At 43.1% G+C, this 27,027-nt stretch overlaps 1 protein-coding gene across 1 annotated transcript; it reads left to right on the top strand.

Moving 5' to 3' along the window:
- Positions 1-11,694: 11,694 nt before the first annotated feature.
- Positions 11,695-25,351, top strand: ACTG2 (actin gamma 2, smooth muscle). Its single transcript, XM_054998492.1, has 9 exons — positions 11,695-11,772; positions 14,807-14,966; positions 16,214-16,342; positions 17,713-17,823; positions 18,747-18,831; positions 21,113-21,274; positions 22,128-22,319; positions 23,124-23,305; positions 25,117-25,351. The coding sequence occupies exons 2-9, from the start codon at positions 14,841-14,843 to the stop codon at positions 25,258-25,260; spliced, it is 1,131 nt and encodes a 376-aa protein (XP_054854467.1). The 5' UTR covers positions 11,695-11,772; positions 14,807-14,840; the 3' UTR covers positions 25,261-25,351.
- The last annotated feature ends 1,676 nt before the right edge of the window (positions 25,352-27,027 follow it).

Here is a 27,027-nt window from a genome sequence, read left to right on the forward strand (position 1 = left end):
CTGGAGTTCTTGTGCTTGACAGTGCTATGCCAAGAACCCAGCCTTCCGTGAGCAGCTACACAACGTTTACAGAGGGAAGAAACAGTTGTGAATGAAGAAGATATTGTTGTAACTTTTAAGAATGGCAGACCGCCATATAAACAAGTGTTTTCAGATTTTTCAGGGAGGAGGTGATGTATACCTGAAAAGAAAAAAAAGTCAAAGGAGAAGGGGGGCCTGAGGTTCTCCCACTGCTGTGTTGCATCTGAAGTAACACATTTGCATCGGAGCAGGAATGCCCCTGCCGCTGCAACTGACCTGAGGTGATTGCTGAGCCCAGTCCCCCTTTCTTCTTTTTGTCTTCTGCTGTTGCCCAGATGGGTTTGCACCTGTTTGCAGAGATGACAAGAAACTTTAGTGCCGAGGGTCTGAACACATAAAGCTGCCTTATACTGAATTGGACCGTTGGTCTCTTAAGGCCAGTATTTTCTACTCAGACTGGCAGCGGCTTTCTAGGATCCAATTGAGCTCTTTTGCATCACCTATCATCTGATCATTTTAGCTGGAGATGCCAGGGATCGAACCTGGGACCTTCGGAATGAAAAACAGATATTCTACCACTAACCATCATAGCCCGACTTCACATGAAAATATAAGTTAAAAACAAGTCTTTTTAATGTAAATATTCTTTTCAGTTGAAGTAAATATGCAGAAATGTAGGCACTACCAGCCTCTGGGCCAGGTTGCATTACATTGTGTTCAGGAAAACTGTTGTACTATCAAATTACATGTAATAATTTGTTAGGTTGGTGGGTGTTGCCCCTCGGAACTAGGGCCACTAGTGAGGGCAGCTTGCTACTGTGGCTATGGAGCTAGGAATGTGTGAGCAGTAGTGCTAGCGAAATAAGGTACTAGGTGTGGGAATCTAGGGTGTCTCGTTTTAGATTCAGGTGGAGGGGTGTTTTTTATCTGGGGATGTAATTTTCAAGTTGTCCTAGGGAATCTTATAGCAACCCAGACTAGCTCGATCTCGTCAGAGTTTGGAAGATTTACCCATGGTCAGTAGTACATGGATGGGAGACCACCAAGGAAAACTGGGGCTGCTATGCAGAGGAAGGCAATTGTGAATCACTTTGTCTCTTGAGTTCGAACTTCATGGGGTCACCTTGAGTCGGTTGTGACTGGACAGCACACTTACTCACTAGAGAATCTTTGGGTCCTTGGAAGTTTATTAGTTTCTGACAGTCATGGTGACCAAGGTTCGCTGAATGATTCCTTGCCCTCTCACCCCCACTGATTTTTCCCTGCAATGCACAAAGGAGAGGATTATGGGTAATGAAGAAAGTTGTGATGAAAAGGTACTAGATAGGTCACAGTTAATTCAAGTGAGACTCCAGTTTGGCATGTTCCATGTTGGAACTGGGTTTATTTCCTAGGGCATGCCTCAAAATCCTATATAGCTTTCTGGAGTTCTTCAGCATGTATTCAGTGAAAACAAAATTTGAAAATTGGGTGAGGAGATGACTGGAAACATCAGGCAGTAGCAACCACTCGTGCGAATCCCTGGAAGCAGTTTTATGACTATTGTCATTTGGACTGAGAGATTCGGAGAGCCACGAGCCCACCCCCAGAATGCTCCTGTAGTGGGAGATGCCTAAGATTCCTCAAAGGATCCTCCCATCTTGGCCTGCTGTGTGTCAGTGGGCTGAATTACATTCCATCACAGGAAGGGATAGCAATAGGGTGGGGAGTTGGATTGGCTGCCTGGGTCAGTTGCTTCCTTATTAGGCTGTCCAGCAGCAGCCTGGGGACACAGTAAGGTTTTTTTTGCCGGGATTTGGTGCTTTGAATGGAAAGGCTGGATTTGTAAACCAAATAGGAGAGTTGAATGGTAGGATTTGAATTTCTGTTAAGAATTCCCTCTTGCTCAGGACAATGTGTCCCATTCCTTCCTGGGTGACTCCAAATCCTAGATCTGCAGATCTGTTGACATAGGCAAGATAGTCATCCTGGATTCCTAGCTCCCTTTACCAGCTGGCTCGCTTCACCCAGGAAGATGATAAACTGAGAACAGGACTGTACGGCACTCTTTGGTCATTAGAACAAAAGCAGGGAACTGCAGTCCACTATCCCATTTTCTTCTACTGGCTACAAAAATTGTGGTTAAGTTCTGGGATAGGAGCTAGACTGAGAATCCAGTATTCTGCTTAACCGTGAATGCAGCAGGCCCCTGGGGGCCTCTTGTCACACTTGTTTCAACATCAGTAACAGGGAAGAAGGGATTCCCCCTCCCCAGTTGTTGTCTGTATGACTGATTGGCTGTAAAGATGCAGGTCCCCATTGGAAACGGGGTGTGCATGAAGCCTTTCCCATTCATAATTCCATGAGGTCTGATACCACCTTCGGATGGTTCTGCACCAGCTATAGGTGCTATGTCACATATGGGTTAGTAGAGCCTTGATGGAAGTAGTGCTATCATGCAAACATGGGGTGTATATGGAGGCTAGTGCTCAATTTATAATGTTTGAGATGGTGTATCTGACTATGGGAACCCAGTTTTTTCCCCCAAGTGAAAAGTATATTTCAGCTATCCTACACTTAATACACAGCTGCCACCTTCTGTTAAAAGTGCCTTCCTTCTACCTCCATTGTCATATAAGGCAACTCTCTCCCCTCATGACCTCATCCTTGGATACTGTTCAAAATACAATCTGGCTTCAGGAAAACTGGTCTGTGGTTGTCGCAGCAACCATTAATGATTGATTGTTCTATAGCTCTAGCCAAGGGAAAAGGCTTCACTGCTCAGGGAGACTATTGTCAGACTGACTGCAGGGACTTCCAGCTCTGTGGAGAGATGAGAATCCTTTCATACTTCTTTACATTTAGTCTAGTGTGTGCGGAATGGAACAGATTGACGGGGCAGAGTCCAAGAAGACCTAATTTACAAAGCGGAGCAGACAGATTATCTTCGTGTTAGCATTTGGAATATGTTGCACATGGCTAACTTCTCCCTATTTAGATGGGATAGCGGATCTATGGAAAAATCACTGTTCCTGTTTTATTTTGCAAGAGACTTGGGGTGTACCTCTTTAAAAAGTGTGTGCAGTAGCATATTTTTGTAACTGGGATGTATATTCAATGTAGTAATGAAAACTGTTTTAGGGGTCTAGAAGCTACAATGGGTGGGTGGATGCATGCATATGTCTTGTCTCTCATGCCTGTCCGCATTAAAGACCTATGCATGAACACTAATGCTTCAGCTAGTTGTGATGTGTTATAATGAGACTGGAGGAGGGGGTTCCCCTGGCCTGATGCTCATTCGCCACAGTCAGGGTACAGCTGTGGGAAAGTAATTCCCCAAGTGCTGCTGGGTTCTGATTCAGAGTGGGAGTGCGGCATAGTGGAGAGAATCCCCCCTTATTTTCCTGACTTGAAATGGCCGCAGGGGTCTTATTTGCCCTATTGGAAGGGCATGTTAAAAAAATAAACACTTATGGCTCATTTGAGCCTAAAGCAACATGCAGCACACAGCTGTCTATTTCACACTGCAACTACTGGGGTTCATTTTGGATTGTTGATAACATGGGATTTTTTTTTCTATGCTGTGTTTAACCCAAAGAACATCCTTTTTGTTATTAAATCAGTGCCAGACAGGATGGAGAAAAAGCAAGAAGGGAAGCAGATTTTGGTCAGCGCTTGGCCCTCTGTGTATGCCTGCATATTGTTAATTTTGCTGTTTATTTGTAAGCACCATGCCAGTTCTCTATGCAAGAGTAAGGAGAGCTGGACAATTAAATTAAAACCCAGCTCTTGAGTCACAACAGGCAGGTAATTGTCCTCTGCCGCTGCGGATCAGTTAGCTGCTGCTTCAGCCTCTCTTTCCTTGCTGCTCACTCTGCAGAGTATTTTGCTGCTGTGTAATTTATTTCCCATAAAAAGGCAGCTGGGAGTTTCTCAGCATCTGGTTGGATCTTTTTAGGCATCTGCTCTTTGTCAGTGGTCTAAGGTCTCTTGTAATCACAGCTGCCGTGGAGTACGCAATGGCATAGTAAAGGGTGGCTCAACTACGAAGCAAAGTGAGGTGGCCACCTGAGGCTGCAGGTTAAGGCATTATAAGGCAGGGCAGATTGGAAGAAAATATTTGACCTCTCCTGTGACACAATCCACTGTACAATTCTTCTTACACAAGTTCCATTGAAACAGACTGTACAAGAAGAACAGTAGCTCATTTCAGCAAACATTCCATTGAGGCTTGCATGGGAGAACTACCCAAGTGCTTGTCTCAATGCTAACTGGGAAGTGAATGGGACATCATGTGGATTTTCTAACCTGGAGCCAGGCCTGAGTAACTACCACAGGGGCCTAAAGTTTCACTAGCAAAACCTTGCAATATCAAACAGGTAGCTGCATCAAAAATTAAACAGAAACAGAACCTTTGTATTCCCAATACCAGTATGTACATGGTGTTTTTAAGTGGAGGCAGTTGATATAATCGGCTGAGAGTCCATAGAAACACCAAATAGTGCATTCTCAAGTGATGATGTCAATGCAAGGGTGAATTGGCTCTAACTTCTGGCTAGCAGACCGAAACCACTGCAGCTAATAACCAAGTTAGAGAGAAGATTTATACTCATGGTTCTGGAACATCAATATTTGACTTTGAAGAAATAGGTCTGAACATTAACAGCTCCATGATTTGAGAGCCCCTTGAGAAAAACACCCTCCAACCCAAAGAAGTGGAACATACAAACAAAAAAGAATCTCAACCCCTGTCTTAAAAGTTTCCTGGGGGATTCAAACAAAGTGTTATGATGGAGTGGTATTTGTTGGTTGTGGGCCTTGCTGATCCTGGATTCAAAGGAACTTGGGTGACTTTGGTCAAGTCACCCTCAGTCCCCAGTGCTTGTTCACTCTCTTTTTTAAAAAGCCCAGCTGTCATGGCTTTCCACAAATAATCTTGGGAATTGTAGTTTAGTGAGAGTATTGAGTTTTGTGTTAGAGATCCTTGGTATCTCTCATAAAGCTATAATTCTCAAAGTTTCCTGAAGAGCTCTGGGGTTTTTCCCAAGGCGCTGAAGGAAGCTGTGGTACGGCCTCTTCTGAAGAAATCATCATTAGATCCTGCTGACCTGCTCAATTACCGACCAGTTTCCAACCTTCCGTTTTTGGGGAAGGTGATTGAGCGGGCGGCAGAGAAGCAACTGCAGAATTTCCTGAAGGAGACCTCAGCCCTAGACCCCTTCCAGTCTGGTTTCCGCCCGGGACATGGGGTCGAGACATTGTTGGTTGCCCTCACAGACGATCTCCGCAGACATCTGGATCAGGGCGGATCAGCACTGCTGATTTTGCTGGATCTGTCAGCAGCGTTTGATACGGTCGATCATGAGCTTCTGACCCACCGCCTTGCCGATGTGGGGATTCAGGGGACAGCACTGCAGTGGCTGGTCTCCTTTCTCCACGATCGGGGACAGAGGGTGGCGCTCGGGGAGAGGGTGTCATCTCGTAGGCCACTGGTTTGTGGTGTGCCACAGGGAGCAATACTCTCTCCATTATTATTTAATATCTATATGCGCCCCCTCGCCCAGCTGGTGCGGAGTTTCGGGCTTGGGTGTCACCAATACGCGGATGACACCCAGCTTTATCTGTTGTTGGACGGGCAGCCTGGATCGGCCCCTGATGCCCTGGAGCGTGCTTTTGAGGCTGTGGCTGGTTGGTTGAGACAAAGTCGGCTGAAATTGAATCCCACGAAGACGGAAGTCCTGTATGTGGGTCGTGGGGAGATGGCTTTGGGACCCCAGCTTCCTACACTTGATGGGGCAGCACTTACACTGGCCCCGAGGGTTAGGAGCCTGGGGGTGATTCTGGATTCCTCCTTGAAGATGGAGGACCAGATCACTGCAGTTTCCAGGTCTTCCTTTTATTATCTTCGGCAGGCCAGGCAGCTTGCCCCTTATTTGTCTCCCCGTGACATGACTACAGTGGTCCAAGCAATGGTCACCTCTAGGTTGGATTACTGTAACGCGCTCTACGCTGGGCTTCCCATGGGCCTGATCCGGCGGTTACAGCTGGTACAGAATGCAGCAGCGCGGGTCATTGCTGGAGCACCGGTGTGGGAGCATATTACACCGGTGCTACGCCAGCTGCATTGGCTGCCAATGGAGTACCGAATCAGGTTCAAGGTTTTGGTGTTAACCTACACAGCCCTACGCGGACTGGGACCGACGTATCTGAGGGACCGTCTCTCACCATATGAGCCCCGGAGGACTCTCCGCTCTGGCGGAAAACATCTTTTAAGTGTCCCTGGCCCTAGGGAGGCCCGCCTGGCGTCGACCAGGGCCAGGGCCTTTTCAGTCCTGGCCCCGACCTGGTGGAATGCTCTGTCTTGCGAGACAAGGGCCCGGCAAGATTTGCTTGCATTTCGCCGGGCCTGTAAGACAGAGCTATTCCGCCAGGCATATGGCTAACGCCGGGCAGTGCCCCCCCCGTGAAGGGGGGGTTAAACCATCACCCCTATGCAAACACAGAGGCATGTATGAACCACTGGGCAGCATGAATTGTTATATTTAATGTTTTTAAATGTTTTTATATGTATTATTTAATGTTTTTAAATGTTTTTAAACATGTTTGTATTTGTTATCCGCCCTGAGCCTGCGAAAGCAGGGAGGGCGGAATATAAATATAATAAATTAAATTAAATTAAATTAAATTTCAGTGATAAACCATTTTGTGGGCCAAATGTACCCAACGCTCTAACTGGACAAGAAGGAAACACCTTACTGTATCCTTACTCCCAGGGCTCATTTTGAGGGGGAATGCGCCGGAACACAGTTCCGGCAGTTACCCAAAGAGGTCACATGTCAGGTGGCCCCGCCTCTCGGCCATTTTGGGCCCATTTCAGCCTAGATTGGGGCTGAAACGGCCCGGATCATGCCTCTGACGTGTGGATCACTCTCCCACTCAGTAGCAGCCCAATCCTGACCATTTGGGGCCCCTTTTCAGCCATTTTCAGCCCCTTTTTGCCATTTTGGGCCCAATTTCAGCCCTGAATGTGTCCAAAATAGCCAGTATAGGTGATGTCAGGGTGGCATATGCTAATGACACACTTCCGGTGATGTCAAGGGGTGTGGGATATGCTAATGAGTTATGCTAATGAGTTCCTCCCGCCCTTTTTCTACGAAATGACAGCTGCTTAATCCCTCATCTCAGCAAAATTTCTATGCAAACAATAAGGCAACAATCCTACAACGAACCTGCCATTGCCATGATTTTAGTGACTGAAAACTGTGATTCTAATCAGCACCATGAAACACTTGGATGTTTGATAGCACCCTCCGTGTGTTTCTGCTTGGACCCTATCTCTTTTTTAAAGGTTATTGTTATTTTTTAAGTATACAATATAATTACTGTCAGACACAGCCCTTCCTCCAAGTAAACCTACCCTTTTCCCCCAGCAATAGGTAGAGACAAATAGAACATTGTAAAAGAGGGGAGGATAGGGAAAAGATGAAACAGAAAAATAAAACCAATAATTCTCACAACGGGAAAAAAGGGAGAGGGGAACGAAGGTGAAACTTATCCAAGCAATTACAAATAAGTACTGTAGCCAGTTTCATAAAACTCTAAAAATTCAGCCCAAATGCCGCTGAATTCAGAAAAGAAAGTTTTCTAGTAGTGCTCAGGCTGTAGGATAAAATAATGGAATGCTGGACCTTGATTCTGTGGCTATGACAATGGATTTGTCCCAGTTGATTATGTGGGGTTGCCAGCCTTCCAATGAAGCTTCGAGTTCTCCCAGAATTACAAATTTAGGTGACCAAGATCAGTTCTCATGGAAGAACATAGAGTCAAGGAGAGTGGGTGTTCTAGGACTTCCACTTCTATAGTATACCATAGAGACTCGATAGTTGCCTGTAAGGATGCTAGAAGGCAGCTGGCAGTTGAGAAAAGGATGGGACTGCAGTTGGCTGGGTTCCTCTTATGAGTCTTCAGAATGGATTTTTCTCCTTAACACAATGAAAAATCTGAAGACAATTTTTAGAGTTGGAGGGGGGGAGGTTGAGTAATAAGAAGCAGGACATTTAAGTTAAAAATTTGAATTTTGATGAAAGGAAGTGACCATGAAGGAATGGGGGAGAAGGATATGACATCACAGCAACTCAGCCTGTGGATGCTGGATTCTGGATGCTTGGGGAGAAGAAACCACAGGGCCCTCAGCATTTCAGTTAATTCTCCCCTATGACATTAGTTGAGAAGACAACAACTATGAAAGTTCCTTGTTTACTCTTGAGTAGATAGAGGTGACGCAATGACCCAAATCACAGTGGTGCTGAAGTGTCCAGGCAATGTTGGGGCAATAAACCTCACAGCGCTGGAGGGAGAGTGCAAATTAGGACGGCTTGCCCTTGAAGAAAGAAGAATCCAAGTATTTTACTTACTGCCTTGGAGTATTTCCATGCTGGTATAACTGGCAGTTGTGACAACGAATTCGTGGGTCACTGAAATCAGGAGACTGCATATAAAATAGACACAATTGCTCCTACACTCCTAAACTCTCCAACATGCTAGATTACATCTACATACATCTACATTCTTAGAAAATAATAGGGAAATGAAGTGCAGAAACGCCACATCTGACCAAAAACAAGCTATAGCTCACTTTAGGACCTATCCTGTGGTGGTGATAGTGGGAAAGAAATCCTACATCTGCCATTATTCATCTGCACAGTTACATTCAACAATATTGCTTTAAGTTGTAAGAGTGCTGTTACCTCTAGACCCCAGAGAAAAAATAAGAGATGTCTCAGCAGCTTGTTGTGATCAATTTGCTAAGCATTTTGTGGATCACATTCCCCACAACTGATCCAATTTGGACTGAATGATTACAGAGTCAATGTTCTAGGGACTGCCGTTAAGTTTCTATTGATATCTTTTAGTTGGTACAACGTTAGAATGATAATTTATTATACCATTTATCAACTGGATCAATGAACATCTTGGCTAATAAAATTTGTCAAAAGTGGACCGTGTGCAGGGCTTTTTTTCAGCTGGAACGTGGTGGAACGGAGTTCCGGAGCCTCTTGAAAGTGGTCACGTGGCTAGTGGCCCCACCCCCTGATCTCCAGACAGAGGGGAGTTTAAATTGCCCTCCGTGCCGCTCCAGCGGTCTGGAGATCAGAGGGCGGGGCCACCAGCCACGTGACTATTTTCGCCAAGGGTGATTTAAACTTTAAAAACTCCCCCCTTATTCCAGCTGACCCAAAGTGATGTCATTGGCCCTGGGAGCATGCATGCACTTTGCGTGCGCACATGTAGTACCAGGGGCACAACCTCCCACCAAGAGTTGCCCCCTGTGCTGGCAACCCACTGAGTTCCACCACCTCTTTTCCCAGAAAAAAAGCCCTGACCATATGTATCAATTATTAATATTACCAACACCTCTCCAATGGACAGTTTGTTCTGCTGATCTTTAAAAAGGTAGCGGTTAAGGCTTTGAACAAAACAGACTTGAATAACTTTCAGACAGTATCAAACCTATCATTTCTAGGTAATATCTTGATGGAAATGGTGACTTCCTAACTGAGCTCTGTTTGTCGCTGGTTCTTACCTATAAAGATCCAATGAGTCCAGCCTCCCCTGTCCCCTATAAATAAGTGTCGGGCTGCTGGACAGCTCTGATCATGAACAGCAACAGAAGTAGGTTGCCAGAGCAAGGGCAACACTACCGCAGAGGTCCTGTAAAAGTAGATGAGATCTCAGAGTATATGTGACTTGTCCGTCCATGGTTGTGTCCATGTACAGGTTTTGCAGTGCTTTTGCATCCAAACTAGAGCAGGGTTGTTGTTTTTTGCAGCATTCACACAGTGAGCATTCCCCAATGGTCCTCTTTCTAGGTTTTCCTCGGCTTTGCTGTGATCTTTCCTAAACCTGGTTTCATAACTCTTTCAGGAAAGATTTCATTTAGGGTGCCTTTGGATGGGAAGGTGTGCATTTTTGAAGGTCCCACCTATACTGATACAATTTTCCTTGTCTCAGCCCCCTGCAGTTGCAATTGCTCTCTGTCCCATCAGCGGGTTTAAAAAAAAAAATTACAAAAAGGCAAGTCTGGAACCCTTTTCATTGCAGAGATTAAAGGGAATCTCTAACATATCATGGTAATAGATTGTTATAACATTGTGCACAATAATGATCTATCAATCACTTATTTTAAAAAATGCCCTCTGGTGCTGCTAAGGCAAGTAGAAATGGCAGCTGTGGAAGGCTGAGGGAAGGAAAGTGTGTGTGAGGAAAGTGTACAGAAAATTGCCACGTGGATACACCATTGCTACTGTGGATGCACTTGCTGAGTCAATGAGAATTACATGGAGAATTGTCATTCCTTCTGAGAGAAGGAAAGAAGCAGATAAGGAAGGTCTCTCAACCTGTTGTTTCCCCATCTCTAAATGGCAGTTGAGAAGGAAGATGAGTGTGACAACCAGCCCCCTAGCTTCCATATCTGAGGAAAACACGTAGAGACCAACCTGAGAGGCTCTGAACATCTGGAGGATCAAGAAACACCCTACCAAAAGCTGTCAGATTTTTTCACTTCTTGAGACTCATTCCATGGAACTAATTTCACATCAGCAAGTCTGCTGAGTTCCCTGTCATATTACAGAGGATTCTGCGAAGTGTTTTAGGACACACAAGTCACACAGGGTCTTGGCCAGCCTAGAGAACCTCAATGTTGCTGTGAAAGAGCACACCTTAGAGCTCATCTTTTGCGATATGCAAGCTCTCTTTCAATAAGCCCATGAATATTCTGACGCAAGATGGGCTAATTCATACATTACAAGCGCCTCAGGACCATCAAATGTGTTTTTGTCAGATGTATTTTGGAAGTTCCATGCTTGGAATTTAATGCATAGGCATGAGCAGGCCCAATCTGCATCAGAACTGCAGAGCACTATAGCTTAAGCCCTGCCTCGGTGGGCAAATTTACAATATAGCCATCAATATGTTAAATTTCCCCAAAGAGGAAATAGCAACTTCCCTGTGGTCAGAAACCCCAAGGTTTCAGGTCAGAAAAATGGTGTGAGGAAGAGAGGCTGAAGCCCACTTTCCCTAGGTACCAGGCTCCCAGTCCAAATCGGACTGCACAAACCTGGGAATTGTTCTGAGTACAGAACTTCATGTGCACATCTGGTCATTGTGGCAACCATAAAGACATGTGAATGGACCTACATGTTATAGGGAAGCAATGTGCAGGAGTGGAGTGTTTTACCTTTTAATCGTCGTTATTTTCCCAGATTAAAGGGAAAATGCTATGCCCATGTGCAAGAGATCTTCCTGGTGACTTAAGCCCCATATTGTTTAGCACAGGAGGGATGCCATATAGATTTTCTGGCTGGGGGGCACTAGAACATCTCAGCTGACTCGGGCCATTCTTGGTAACTTTCTCACCTCCGTGACTGGAGGTGCTGCTACTTCCTCTCCCAACGTAACTTATATGGACTTTCCCCTTCTGTGTTTATTGAAGTGTAGCATAAAAGGAGCAGATTCACAAGCAAGGCGTTGCCTTCCAACTTTTCCTGCATACATTTTTCTTACAATAATAATTCACCAGGCTCTGTTCAACCATCAGACCGGTCAATGTAATGAAATAAAACACCTTATATGGCTAACATACTATCCGTTATCCTTTTTAGGGTCTTGGCTTAGAGAAGATCCGCCTCTGGAGTTTTATAGTCTCACTGGTATTTATACCAAAAGCATCGTCAGGACAGAGTCCCAGAGGGAAGGAGCTCTCTAGTAAACTTGGTGAGTAACTACAGATAGATTTTGCTAGCTTGAGCATTCTGAAGTATCAAAAGGATAGTGTCTCGTTCAGGGAATGCATGAGAATATGACAGCTTTGGCAAGGTTTAAAAACATATTGCTGCTAAGTAACCAGAGGACTGCACCTTCTCTGCATGTGTCTTTTTGGAAACTGGATTATAGAAACAGATGGGAAAGGACTGCTGACTCTTTGTATTTCTTTTAGATTTGTTTCTCTGGAGAATATCCAGAGGAAGTATTTGGGATGCAGAGCCCTAAGCTCTGCAATTCCTTTGGAAAGTTTCTTTCTGGTGTATGTGTGTGCATGTGTGTATCACATGTAAGGGCTAGCTGCCAGGGAAGTAAGGTATTCCATTCCAGGGCTATTGTGATGTGGGATTTACATGGGTGTCTGTGTACCTGCTTTAGGGTTTTCTGTGTTTGCAGACAGATATAAAGAAGGCACCTTGAAGAGTTTACTGCCCAATGTATAGTTCTGCAAAGGAAACTAATTCAGACTCAAGGACAGCTAAAATGTGGAATTTGGTAGATTGAACATCTGTCAGGGGAAGAACCCCCCCCCCCTCCCCAAAGTCTGTGGATATCAAAGCATTTGAAATGAGCTGTTCTCATGTTACTGGTTGTTTAGTTTATTTCCCTCTTCCTAAATTCTCTATTCCCTTAAAACTTTTGTATTCTTTTCAATGCCAACTGAAACCACTAACTGTTATTCTCAAGAACAAATAGTTTAATCTTCCCTGATATTGCATATGTTGTATCCAGATCTGAAAGAAAAATGTGGGGAGTGGCCTTTTTATGGAAGCCAGGGGCTGGGAAGATTATTTCCATTTTTGGGAAAAGCTTGTGAGGTACCTCATGTTTCTGTTTACTCTCACCCAGACTGGAGTGGTATGCTACACTCGCTGTGATTCATGCTTGTTGCTTTCAGGATGAGTGGAAAGATCTGTTGCAAAAGAACTCAAAGAGAGCTCTAGGACATTGCCAGAGGGCAGATAACAATACTTTGGTAGTATTTTGTTAAAAATATTTTTTTCCTAAAACAAATTTAGTTCAAGATTTAAAAGATATTTGTGAGTAATCTCAAAAATCAGAATTCACCCTAACCTTCCATGCCTTTGCCAGTCCATTAAAGTAGTGTTTGATTCTTCAACAAAGAATGGCCAATCCTATTTATGAGAAAATGTCATTCTCTGATCTGGACTTCTTTTATCTAATCCTTAATTAGAGGAAGTGTTCTCTGCACTTTCCCATTTCATACGTTCGAAGGATAAGCTTTGGTACTTGAAAAAGATGCCAGGGTAGAGCCTTGTTGAACCCTGATCCAGCCTTACTTTAAAGCCAATAGAAATTAGATTTCGGTTCTTTTGCTTGCAAGTGTTCAAGCTTGGTGTGACTGCCTCTTTGAAATTTATTTTACTGAAGGGTTCGAATCTGATCAATCTTTAAATTAGGATATTTAAAAAATGGCTTGGTGCTAAACTGACATTGAGGTCACTAAACTTTAATCTGACTTTGTTCATATTGATTTGGGCCACGTTCTGAGGTTGGTTGGTAATTCAGTGAAACATAACATACACAGTTCTAGGGCATTGGTATACCAAGGAAAATGGTGAAGTCATGTTACTACCGGGGCTAGGGATGAAACGTACAAAATAAGATGTTGATGCTGCTGGTCTCAAGGGGGGAGAATTTTCTTTCTTGGAACAGACAAAGGTCCATTTGACCCAGTCTCCCTTTTCCATCAATGGACAGCCAGATATTCCTTCAAGATGCCCAAGCAGGGCATGAGGAAACCAAGGGATATTCCCTGTTGTTGGTCTGTAATATTTGGCATTCAGGGAGAGACTGCCTCTGCACTTGGAGGAGCCATTTAGGTATTGTTATGTCTAATAACTGTAGATGGACATCTCCTTCTTTGTGAATTTGCTCAGCCCCTTTGGACAGTCATATAAGTTGGTGACCATACCAACCACCTCTTGTGGTAGTGAGTGCTTTAGGCTTACTCTGTTACAGTATTTGTCAAACTTTTTCATAAAGGGAAGTAAGTGATGTCATGCTGTTTTGGTATCAAATCTACCAGTCCAGGTCCAAGATCAACTAGAGCTCAACTCTCTTTAGCTCAGTATAATAGTTAGGTACCAATACTTCCCAGGTTAAAATCCTCAGTCAGCTGTGAAGCTTGGTACATGATGTTGGGCCAGTCACTCACTCTTAAGTCTAACCTACCTCACAAGGGTGTTGTGAAGATAACATTGAGAAAAGGAACACTACACTGCCCTGAACGTCTTTGAGAGAAGGCAAAATAAAAATGCAAATGGAGAGAGAGATCAAGCATGGCTGTCTTTGCTGAGGCCCTCATGCTTCCATAAACATTATTAATGTGTTTTCCTGCATCTGCATGCAAGCGTTCCACTCTAGACTTTTGGTTTGCAAGTAGAAAATAGATGAGAGTCACAAGGATGTTGGAAGATAAAGAACACTAGTTATATATGGGCATAACCACAGTACAAAAGTGTACACACATGAAACTGCCTTATACTGAATAAGATCATTCTCCATTAAAGGTCAGTATCATCTACTCAGACTAGCAGCAGCTCTCCGGGGTCTCAGGCGGAGTTCTTTCCCATCACCTAATACCTGATCCCTTTAATGGAGATGCCAAGGATTGAACCTGGGACTTTTGACAAGGCATGCAGATGCTATATCACTGAGCCACAGCCCCTCCCATTTGACTGTCATGGCTCCCTCTGCTTCCCAGGGCTCTCTATGGAGAGGGAATGATGTTAAGCCAGCGTGTCTTTAGTGCTGTGATGACTTCTAGGATACCCTGTTGGGATGAGTTGTACTCAATTAGACCCTTCTAACCAACGATGTCACTATAACTTCATTTCTAACTGGGTGCTTGCTAAATGTTGGACTTCTTCTTGTTGCAACTGGCTTCTTTCAGTCCCATGCTTGCAAATGACCGCTGTGCATTGCTGCATCATAAAATCTGATTCGGTTTTCTCTCCTCCAGGTCCCCCTGTGCCCCACCGCCTCTTATTTCAGCCATGTGTGAAGAGGAGACAACTGCCCTTGTTTGTGACAACGGCTCCGGGCTGTGCAAAGCTGGCTTCGCTGGTGATGATGCCCCTCGTGCAGTTTTCCCATCCATTGTGGGTCGTCCACGTCACCAGGTTTGTGTGTTAAATCTTCTTTGGGTGTTTCTAATAATGATGCATGGTGCAAAATGCAGGCTACCTTTGAGGAAAGCAATGAATTACCCCCCCCCCCGGCAAGGTTTTGCAGACTTGATTTGATAAACCTGTTTTGATGGGGCTTCCCCAATCATTCTACTGCCTGGAAAAAGGGGCAGAAACTATATATCATATGACATGGAAAATTATGTGTTGGAATAAGAGAGAATGTGTTGAGTGCAATCCTATGCGGAGTTACTCCAGTCTAAGCCCATTGAGGGCTTAAACTGAAGTAACTCTGCATAGGATTGCACTCTTGGTCACTGGCTGTTGTTTGACAGCAAGGGCTCCGGCCAGGTGAATGGGGGAAGAATGGAAGCATAATCAAATGACTTAGTATTAGGCCAGGATTGTCTGTAGCTCTTCCTTGCTATTGAGACCACAGAGGCTGTAGGAAAGGACATGACATTTGATGGACAAGCAGCATTCTGTTCACCTGTTCCAATATCCTCTGAGCTGTAATATTTTCTTTGACTGGCTGGGATCAGGGGTGGATTGGGATGTGAAAAGAGCCCCAGAGCAAGCTATGCCATGGCCCTTGCAGTGCTTGTGGTGCCATAGGGGATGCTTGTCTCACACCTGGGTCATGGCAGTGATGTAGTCTCACCTGCAAGGCTGCATTGCCACCAACACTGCAAGGAACACACAGCTCAGCTTTTTCCTCACCACCAGTGGGCCCTCCAAGGTAGCAGTTTAACAGGAACTTTCCCAGTAAGTTAAAGGGACAGTCTATCCTTGACTGCAATACTGGCAGATGGCAGCAGGTTTTCAGTTCAGCTGGGTGATGGGAAATGGACAGCTACTTGTAGTGATCCTTGAGTCAGGTGTGAACAGTACAAAGGTGGTTGCAGAGGAAAGGTGGACTGGTGCTGGCAAAGTCTAAAGCATCTGTCTTCTACAAAGAGGAGTAGAGTCAACCCTCCAAAGTTGCCATTTCTTTCAGAGGAACTGATCTCTATCTGGAGATCAGTTGTAATTCTGGGGGAACGCCAGGCCACACCTACTTGGTTACCGGTGAGGGGAGGGGGCTCTAATTTCAATAGAATAGGTCATGATCTGGTGCTGATGAATGGAGCGCAATGTATAGAAATGGTTGTGCCATGTGTTAGACTCTGAAGGCAAGTGCTTTCCTCCCTTTGAATGTCTTTGGCTAGGAAGTTCATTAATTTCTCTTTTTGGTTCCTTAGGGTGTGATGGTGGGTATGGGCCAAAAAGACAGCTATGTGGGGGACGAGGCCCAAAGCAAGAGAGGAATCCTTACTCTCAAATACCCCATTGAGCATGGCATCATCACCAACTGGGACGACATGGAAAAGGTGTGGTGAGGAACTCTCCTCTTCATTTTTACTTCCAGTTTTTATTGAAGATAATATGTATATCTATATATGAAGCTGCCATATTGAGTTAGACTGTCAAGGTCTACTCTGACTGACAGCAACTCTCCAGCATCTCAGCTAGAGGTCTTTCATATCACTTGTTACCGGAACCCTTTAACTAGAAGGGCCAGGGATTGAACCTGGGACCTTCGGTATACAAAGCAAATGCTCTACCACTAAACCACAGCTGCTTCCCGTAGGATTTTAGAACTTTCTTCCCAAGATGCCTATCTTGCCAACTTCCTTTAGGCTTTCTGGCATGTTGGAGGGCTTCTGGAGCGATGTAAGGTGGAGTAATAAATGCCACACTAGTGGCATATTTAAAGAGGATACTGCTTATTTTGGGTGTTTTGACTGTTGGTTTACTTGCTTTTGCTAATTTTATTACCCTCTTGCTGCTGCTAAATCAATTTGTTTTAATTGCTTTTACTTTGATGTGTTTTTGTCTATATTGTTTGAAATTGTATTAATTTCAGTTTGTTATTTAGAATTTTTAACCCTTGTTAGCTGCCCAGAGTGTTATAGAAAGGCATGATATAAAACTAACATTAAACAAATACCTTTCAACTTGTTTCTATTTCCATACTGTTAATATAAACTCAGTATTCTTTGCATCTCTGGAATCAGTGGGAAAGCAGATCTAATTGTACTAGTTAAGCTAGCGGTGCACAAATGCTGTGTTCTTAAGGGTCACATTGCTGGTCCAAGGGCTAAACTGTGTTTGATCACTCACCTGCAAATACTTTCCGGTGATGGAGTTCATGTGCTGAGGCATTATCAGGTCCTAGAGAAGTGACTTGAGGGACTGATTTCTCTAAAGATCCTTTCCAAAGACAACCCAATGGTAGTTCTTTATCTTATCGGAAAGCACATGTCAGGTAACACTGAAATTAAAATATCCACGAACTAGATGTGGCACCTCAGTTGCTTCTCTAAGTTGCTATCAGCTGCACATTGCATATAAAACCCAAAGGCAGGTATAATATTAGAGCCAGTTTGATGTGGTGGTTAAGAGCAGCAAGACTCTAATCTAGAGAGCCGGGTTTGATTCCTCACTCATCTGCTTGTAGCCAGCTGGGTGACCTTGGGTCAGTCACAGCCTCTTGGAGCTCTCTCAGCCCCACCCACCTCACAGGATGTATGTTGTGGGGATAATAATGGCACTGACTTGTCTGAGTGTAGCATAATCTGTCCTAAAGAGTGATATATAAGCACAAGGTTAGGTTATTAAAGTGTGGATTGAGGCTCTTGCTCCAAAGCTTCACTTTTTGACTATCAGCTATGAGCTGTTGCTTTTCCATTTTGTTCAGATCTGGCATCATTCTTTCTACAATGAACTGCGAGTAGCTCCTGAGGAACATCCCACTCTTCTTACAGAGGCACCTCTGAACCCCAAGGCAAACCGAGAAAAGATGACTCAGGTAAAACCAGCAGTGCCTGAAGGGAAATTCTTGTCCATCTTCTGCAATCGACCCCACACAAGGTGATGCTGAGGCAGCTTCTGGCAGCTACACAAGCACACTAGTGAAGAAACTATCCAAGTGGTCCCCCCCCCCGATCCTCTGCAATATTGCAGGGCACACCAGGCAGCTGTATATGATGCTTAATCCCCTGACTCCACAGCTCAGAACATAGCAAGAGCATTACCTGCTCGTAATGAGAAGACTGGCCATGCACTGTGTCCTGGAGCTTTCTTCAGGTGTGGCTTTTGCATAGGAGGAAGTGTGCACATGTGTACAGGTCAAGACAGTCCTAAGCATGAGGCACACTGAGGTGGCCACTTTCGGACAAGGATGGGAGATGGGGGCTATTAGTGGAATTGGAGTGCAACCCTAAACCCGTTGACTTAAATGGACTTTAAGAAGGGTGTCACTCTACTCAAGATTCTACTGTTAATGATGTAAGAATCTGAGTTCTGGCAAACAATCCAACAGGAAGTTCTCTTGAGCAAGATACGTAGCGTCAGGAGTCAGAACTATGGAGAGCACCTTTGTGCAGCTCCAATTCATTCCAGTGAGGCTAATACAGGATTACTCCCAGGGTTCCCTGGTGGACTGTGCTGGAAGGTACCATTTCAAAGGGAAAGAAAAAAAATTACACCCACACTCCACAACAGTCTCCCACTAAAATCAAAGCCCCCTGCAGCTGCATTCTGTGAAAAAGAATACTGGAATTACATGACTGTACTGGAATACTTGAATTAAACAACCATAGCCTAACATACAGTTCTGCCCTTAGTCACCAACACATCTTAGGCCAGCCCATTAAATAAGTGTACCTACAAGAGCCCCATGCCTTCATCTAATCCTGGCTCTGTCTTGATTCTTCTTTCCCTCCTCTCTAGATTATGTTTGAAACTTTTAATGTTCCTGCAATGTATGTTGCAATCCAAGCAGTGTTGTCCCTTTATGCATCTGGCCGTACCACTGGTGAGTACTGGGCTTCACTTCTGTGGTGTTCAGAAGCACGAGTTCTGTTCAAGTTTGGAAATAAATTAACCCTTGCACCATGTCTATTTATATGCAAACTGCTGCCCTACCTGGGAGACAATTTATGCTGCTTCTAAAAGTTGTGTTGAATCTCAGAGCATACCAAAAGGAATACAACCCTGAATGTAAGATAACCCCCTTAAAAATGTTATACACACAAGAAAAACGATTGCTGGATATAACTGTAACTTATGGCATACATAGGGAAAAAACATGGTCTTGCATTTGAGTAAATACTGTATTTATACTGCAGAATTCCACTGATTGTGTAGTTGTTCTCTTTTCCCAGTGCAAAAGATCCTTAAAAGTCAAATTGCACATTTTATGGGAGATCTGTGATTGGATCTCTCCCAATGTTTCCTTTAAATTTAAAGAACAGCTACAGGAGGCCTAGTTTGGATCACAGAACAGCTACAGGAGGCCTAGTTTGGATCACAGAACAGCTACAGGCCTAGTTTGGATCACAGTGTTCCCCAACTCAACACACCCCACCCCACCACTCCAGTTCTTTTATATACATTGGCCCCTCTTCTGCTGATAGCCTTGGCCAACAAAAAAGACAGATGCTACATCATGTCACAATCACCACAAGTAAACCAAGCTTTAGCTATTGAGACTTCTGAAATTTCACTGGAGACAGCCTGAAAAAGCTGGATGGGATTGTAAACAGGAGCTCCTGGCTTACCTTTGTTCTCCCTTAGTAGCTAATTCTCTGTGCTCCTCCTCACTCTAAGAACAAAAGGAAAGAAAAGGTGAGCAGACCGGTGGCTCTCCAGTTCCACCCAGCCTTCTCTCCTTATTTTTGGGATAGCTTCTAAATCCCTAAGAATTCTGTTAGAGAATTCTCCACATCCTCACTGAATCCCAATCCCCAGAAGTCTAGAGGTGAAGTCAGACAATGAAGGAAATATGAAGCAATATAAGCATGAAGAATAGGGAAACTGAAGAATCTGACAGGTACGTTCCTCGCCATAAGCATCCAGAGAACACAGAGTCATATTTCTCATTACGGACTGGGAAAGACTGCTGCTGATATCAGACTGCAGCTCAGTTCTGAGCAGGACCATGTTTTTGTTTTGGGTTCATGAAGACAGCCCAGTCTGTTGCCAACTGGCATCTGCCCTGGAGGAGCCATTCAGACCACCTTCAGGATGGGATTTGTTTGGTATGGCTGCTGCCTTTCTTTAAGCATTTAAACTAGAACAGAGGAAGCAGTGCAATCCTTCACCTGGTACAACACATCCTGTGGGTGCACAGGGTATAGCTTCTATGAGCTGTCCTGTTAAAAATGCATGTATATCACTTGATGCCTTTGACCCACTTATATATGTGAAAGAATCTGAACAAATTAAAGCCTTCATATTAATTTTTCCATATTAGCTAGAACTAGTTCAGCAGTCAGGTATCAAGTGTAATCATGAGTCAGGGACAAAGCAATGTGCATACATGTGTGAACCAGCAATTAGGAACCCTTCTGATTTTTTAAAAAAATTAAGTTATATGTTATTTATAGCCTGCCTTTATCAGTGAGACTCAAAGCAGAGTACACAATATAAGTCAATACAATTAACGGCTGAAATATTCAATAAATAATACAATAAGGAATAGTTTGCAAAAATTTGAAAACAAGCATAATTCCTGATACAGAGATGAAACATTGCTGAAACAAAACATAAGTAATTTGACATGACATTTTAAACAATGTGGAAACTATCTAGTAGGAGCATAGCTACATCAACAAACAGTATCCAGTAAAGTCTGCAGTCGCTGTTCCTTTACAAATACACAATATAAGTCAATACAACGGCTTTACGAAAGAGACAGAGCCATTTCTTCCAGCACAGCCTTATTACCTGAGTGGAAAGGCCCTCCAGAATAATTCAGTTTTGCATAGTTTGTGGAAGGCCAAGAGTGGGCGCTCTGCTGACCTTTTCAGTCAGGCCATTCCACAAGGTGGGGGCTACCGTAGAGAATGTATGTGTATGGGTGGCAGCAGATTTTGATAAGACACACTTTTATTATACTCACACTGTTGTCTGAGGGGTGGCAGCTTTAGTGTAGACAGTGTTGTTTACTTCTAACAAAATAAACATTTTATGATTAAGTGATATGGAGGTTTCACAACTCATTATGTTCGCACAATAATTTTTGTTAGCACAAAAGAGAGGAAAATAGAAGCCCACGATTCATTATCTGATTCATTATCTGCTCTTGTCTATAGGTATTGTTCTGGACTCTGGTGATGGCGTCACTCACAATGTGCCCATTTATGAAGGCTATGCCTTGCCTCATGCAATCATGCGCCTTGACCTGGCTGGCCGTGACCTTACGGATTACCTCATGAAGATCCTTACAGAGAGGGGCTACTCTTTTGTCACCACTGGTGAGGAGGAATTGGCTCACTTGGACTAGATTCAGTGATTTATTTAGTCCTGTTCCAGCATTAATTTTCCAATATACATGTAGTGCATATACATGAAAACTGTGAATGGGAACATTTTTTTTCTTCAGTACATGCACTGGAAAGCCCCCTGCATATGTTGACTTCTTATTAACTGTCCTGAGTCTCAAGATACAGATTTGAGGAGTATACATGGGTTAACATTTAGATTACATTTAGTTTTTACTTTGTTAACTTATGGTATCTCTTCACTACAAAAATTAATCAATTTTAAAGAGCTTTAACTGTCATGGTTCCCCTGCAAGGGACTGTGGGAACTGTAGTTTGGGGAGTATATTGAAAATCCACAATAATGGAATTCTAACAGAATCACAGTTTTTAATGCTCTGTCAAAGGAAGCAACAAGGGGATGTAAGAAAGCTGAGAGGGCAATTCCATATGTGAGATATGATTAAGGATCGCTGTCAAGAGGACTAGATTCTTGGTCAAGTTGTATGTATATTAAGTCCTTCTGATTCAAGTCAATTGACTCTCTCTCCTTCTCTGAGCTTTATCATCAGATCCATAATTCAAATGCTGGTTTGAGAACCCTAGAGGCTATTGTAAAGTTTGAGCATAACTAACAGGAAAAATGTGGTAGTAAAATGAGACTACAGAGTTGGGAAAACCCATATCCTTCCTATTCAAGGGCTTCCATATAAGAAGTTCCAGGCCACTCTGCCTCCTTTCCTTTCTGCTGTACTTAAGACCCCCCCCCCATAGATCTCCCACCAGAGGTGACCACCTCATCCATAGTAAAGTTTCTTCTGGTATAACTTGCTTCTGTTTTATGCAGCTGAACGAGAAATTGTGCGTGACATCAAGGAGAAACTGTGCTACGTTGCTCTGGACTTTGAGAATGAGATGGCCACAGCTGCTTCCTCATCCTCCCTAGAAAAGAGCTATGAACTTCCCGATGGGCAAGTCATCACCATTGGCAATGAGCGATTCCGTTGCCCAGAAACCCTCTTCCAGCCATCCTTTATTGGTGAGCCTCCATCCCTGGACAGAAGATAGTCACAACTACTTCAGAATTAGGGACAAAGGGCCATAATTTATGCACAAAAAAGAGTCTTTCCTCTTCTTGGGACTTTTAAAAAGTCAGTACATTATCAGTTTTGGTCTATAGTGGATATTTCAATCTGGGTGATGGAGCAAATTGGATATTTCAATATTTCAATATCCAGTTTGAAATATCCAGTTTTCCAATCTCCAATTGTGGATATTTCAGTCCGGATGATGGAATAACCAGTTTCATGGGAGTAAAGTGTAGATGACTGGGGAAGGTAATGGCAAACCACCCCGTAACAAAAGTCTGCCAAGAAAACGTGATGTGATGTCCCCCATGGGTCAGTAATTACTCGGTGCTTGCACAGGGGACTACCTTTACCTGATGGAGCAAATTATGAATGGGAAGAGAATAAACTCTTCCCTGTTCTAATTTATATAATATAATACTGCCATAAGATTGAAATGAATGATCAAGGGAGATTTTAAATTAGGCTAATCATTTGACCCTAGTTAAATAACAAATTATGGAGGTAAGTGGCAGCTGTTTTGGTTTCCGCTCTTCCCTTTCCCCAGTGTTAGTTTAGTACTAGTGCTAAGAGAAGAGAGCAGAAAGCTGCTTTAAAGATACTTTCCAAAACAGAAGATTAAACTACCACAAAGAGCAAACTATTGATACAATTAAGGAAAGTATACTGATGTGGGTGAAACCCTAAGAAAGTGTTCCTGAATTCCCACTTGAATTAGGAATGATAGATTACTGAACTGAGATAATTCCCCACAGGCATGGAATCTGCTGGCATTCATGAGACAACCTACAATTCCATTATGAAGTGTGACATCGACATCCGCAAAGACCTCTATGCCAACAATGTGCTTTCAGGAGGCACCACAATGTATCCTGGTATTGCAGACAGAATGCAAAAGGAGATAACAGCCTTAGCTCCCAGCACAATGAAGATAAAGGTATGTGTAGCCTGTTTTATTTGGGGTTTAACTGGTCTTTCCTGCAACGTTCTCATTGTCAAGAACAGAAAAATCTTCTTGTCTCTGCTGGATCCTGGCATTCTGCATCTGAGAACATTCTAAATTCTAAATGTTTTCATCCTGACGCCCTCCCTTGTTATACCACCCACCCTCACCTTTGGCTGGGTTCCTACTTGTGTCTGAAGAAGAGAAGTCTGACTCTCAAAACCTTTTGCTCTCAAAACCTTGTCAGTCTCTAAGGTGTCACTGGACTCCAAGCATGCTGTTCTACTGCAGACCAACACAGCTATGCACCTAATATATTCTAGATGCAGCATCTCAGAGCTAAGCTACAAGAGATGAATTACACAAGGAGAAGCACATGAAGGGAGTCGCAGTGATAGCCGGGAAGCTGAGTTTTAAAAGCGATGGAAAGGCTTTGTCAATTTCCCCTCTCTACAGAGCCAGGGAGATGGCTGCTCAGAAGGGTTGTTTGTTTCCTCTTTGCCTCTTAGAAGGGGAGGTGAAACTGACAGTGCCTTCAGGAGGCAAAGAGGAAATTAACAAGCCCTCTGAGCAGGGATCTCCCTGGCTCTGTAGAGAAGGGAAATTAACAAAGCCTTCTGATCTCTTTTAAAACTCAGCTTCCCGGCTATCACTGCGACTCCCTTCATGCGCTTCTCCTTGTGTAACTCGTCTCTTGTAGCTTGGCTCTCAAATTATACAAATAAAGACTCACTAACAATGCTGAGACATTCCTTTCTGCAATGAATTGAAAGCAAAAATAAAATGGTGGTTCTGCACAGAACTTAACGAAGTGCTATATTCCTCATAAAAACCTAGCAATACCCATTCTTACTATATGTTTGCTCAGAAGAAAGCTCAGTTCAGCAAACAGTCTCATTTTTCATTGCTGCTGTCCCTTCCATTAGTTAAAAAATGCTCTTGCTCTAAGTACATGTCTCCCATTAACAGGCATTTCTGAATGGATCTCCTTCTGTTCCCTGCAGGGTATGTGCATATGTGTTTTCATGCTTTAATTGCTCTTTATATCCAGAGCAAATGCTCCTTAATCCCCTCTCTTTTTTTTTGCAATCGTGAAAAAAGGGAAGAGCAATTGCTTTGGTTGCAAAGGGTAATTAAACTCCATACCCTCAACATAAACAGGAACTGACCAACTCAGGAAAGCTGTAGTGCAAAAGAAACAAATTATTAAGAAGTAGAAGGTTTTTTCAGGCAAGTTCATGGAACAATTCAAGGGATTACAGTCCTAGGAATTTTCAGCAGTACTTCGTTAGCCTACACTGGACATGTTGGGGCTTCAATTGCATGTGAAGTAAAAGAAAGATTGATTAGCAGGGGAGGGGACACACATAGAAAACTCTAGAAAGCAATGCTTAGACAACAATGTCTGGACATAAAGACAGAATGAACAAATGATGTGCATTCCAGATTAACCAGCCAGTGTGGAAGTAGCCAAAGTACACTGACAAATATGTTCTGAAAGGAACACAGGTACTTTTTTGTTCCTACTAATAAAAATAAATGGCCTGACCCACTTATGTGCCTTTAACAATAGCTTAATATTCAGGGGAAAAAGCTTTTTCAAGGCAGGGAGATAATATTACCAAATCCAGCAAATTAACTTTCTGTTCAAGACAAAAGAACAAGGGGCAGTCAAAAAAGGTACCAACCATCCTTCTTTGCCCATTGATTTCAGTGGGCTTAGACTGGAGTAACTTCTTAGGATTGCACTTAACGTGTATGATCCTATTCCATGTGCTAATGGTGATTTGCAAATATTTTGACAGATCATAGCCCCTCCTGAGCGCAAATATTCCGTCTGGATCGGAGGCTCCATCTTGGCTTCCCTCTCCACTTTCCAGCAGATGTGGATCAGCAAACCAGAATACGATGAAGCTGGCCCTTCAATTGTGCATAGGAAGTGCTTCTAAAGACCAGAGCTAGATTATTCAAGAGCATGGAGCTTTTCTTATTTTGCAATTCTTTCTAACCTACAATATGCATTAAAACTTTTTCAAACCAGCACTGTCTGTAATACTTTGTCCTGTGCCTTTTCTTGTATCATTGAGCTCAGCCTGGAAGAAAACTTTTTTTTTTTGGTCTTTGGGCTGCTTACAGACAAGGACACTTTTGTATTGGTTGGTATGAATCCACTATTTTGCAATCAGTTATGTGAAACTGAAAATGTAGTTCCATACAGCACTTAATATGGTGCTAGATTCTTCACAAATGTCTAGAATTACCCATACCCCAAAACAGGAGCTTACCGTAAGTTTACTTGGAAATAAGCGCTGTTCAGCAAAGGTCCTCCTTCTGCTCGCAATTTTCCATTTGCTCTTTTGCTTACAGAATGATTAGTTATTTCACAGGGGCTTGGAATGAATGAATCAATTATTAATGGCCCATTCTTGTTCCTTAGAGGAAAGGGGGAGGGGAATTAAGATTGACTTTTCTCTTTGTGATCATTTAAGGCGAGCACAATAGCATTATAAATTACACATTTTTTTAAGCAGAACATAAACACTTTCCTTGGAACAAGTATTGAGGATCAATTTAGAAATGTTTCAGCTGAATTAAAAGAAAGTAATTAAAGCTGAAAGCAGAAGGAAAAGAGCAAAATTTAGCCTTCAGAAGCCTCAATCAAATGTTGACTATCAGTGCTAGACAGGTTAGCAATGCAACCGTATTTTAATTTTTTTAAATCATCACAAATTGCATCTTAAAAAAGCTGGGAAGACAACAAAGGAAACACTGGAATGCCACAGGTTGCCAATAATGCCATCTGAATTATCTGTTAAAATCAAGTGCACAAATGATGGGAATTGTAGACAAAACATCTTAGTGTGAAAGTTACATTAGCATCACCAAAGAATTCAAAATTCAGAGAATGGGGAAAATCCACATTTCAAAAGAAACACAACTTTTCTAATCTTTCTACATCTACTTATACTATTTAAGGATACATTTTAGAAGAGTATTTGAGTTAGTCTACTGTAACCTAAAGTGATACCTTAAAAGCAGCAGATTAGCAGTGCCATTCTAAGGAAAGGTAAGATGACAGCCAGTGTGGTATAGTGCTTAGAATCTTGGGCTAAGATGTGGGAGAATCAGGTTCAAATCTCCACTCTGCCAGAAAAGCTCATTTGGTGACCTTATTGTGGGGATAAAATGGAAGCGAGCAGCTGGTTTGGATCTCCATTTGAGACAAGGTAGAGTATAAATGAAGTAAAATAAAATAAAAAATTTAAAGCCACACCCTTCTACATCCACTGAAGTCACTGGGCTTAGAAGAGTGCATCTCTGCTTAGAATTGTGATGTAATTGTAGCATATGCTTTTGTAGGCTCCTGCCTATGCAAGGCTTTAGCCCATTAAATCTGTTAGTCTTTAAGGTGCCACACTAATCTAAAGTGTTTTAATAACGTTTATATAAGTCAGTAAACTGTTCAAAGTGCTTCACACACATCATTACAGGCCTGATTAAAGTGAGACACTGGCAAGGCAAAGAATTTCTCTTTATGACTTTGCATAAGGTTGGGATCTTGTCTAGGCTGCACAGCAAGTTGCCAACACGTGCTTAGTGTCCACGCTGGAGATCTTTTAGCACCTGCAGATACCAAGAAGACAAGATTCTCTGAAAAAGTCAATAATGCTAGGAAAAGTGGAAGGCAATAGAAAAAGAGGAAGACCTAAAACGAG

Source organism: Eublepharis macularius, chromosome 14, assembly GCF_028583425.1.
Source record: "Eublepharis macularius isolate TG4126 chromosome 14, MPM_Emac_v1.0, whole genome shotgun sequence".
NCBI classification, from domain to species: domain Eukaryota; kingdom Metazoa; phylum Chordata; class Lepidosauria; order Squamata; family Eublepharidae; genus Eublepharis; species Eublepharis macularius.

What these genes read in the sequence shown, in the direction of transcription:
- ACTG2 (XM_054998492.1), top strand. Translation starts at nt 14,841, where the DNA reads ATGTGTGAAGAGGAGACAACTGCCCTTGTTTGTGACAACGGCTCCGGG. An exon ending in TGCATCTGGCCGTACCACTG is followed by an intron (nt 18,832 to 21,112) that starts GTGAGTACTGGG and finishes TCTTGTCTATAG; the next exon opens with GTATTGTTCTGGACTCTGGT. An exon ending in CCAGCACAATGAAGATAAAG is followed by an intron (nt 23,306 to 25,116) that starts GTATGTGTAGCC and finishes ATATTTTGACAG; the next exon opens with ATCATAGCCCCTCCTGAGCG.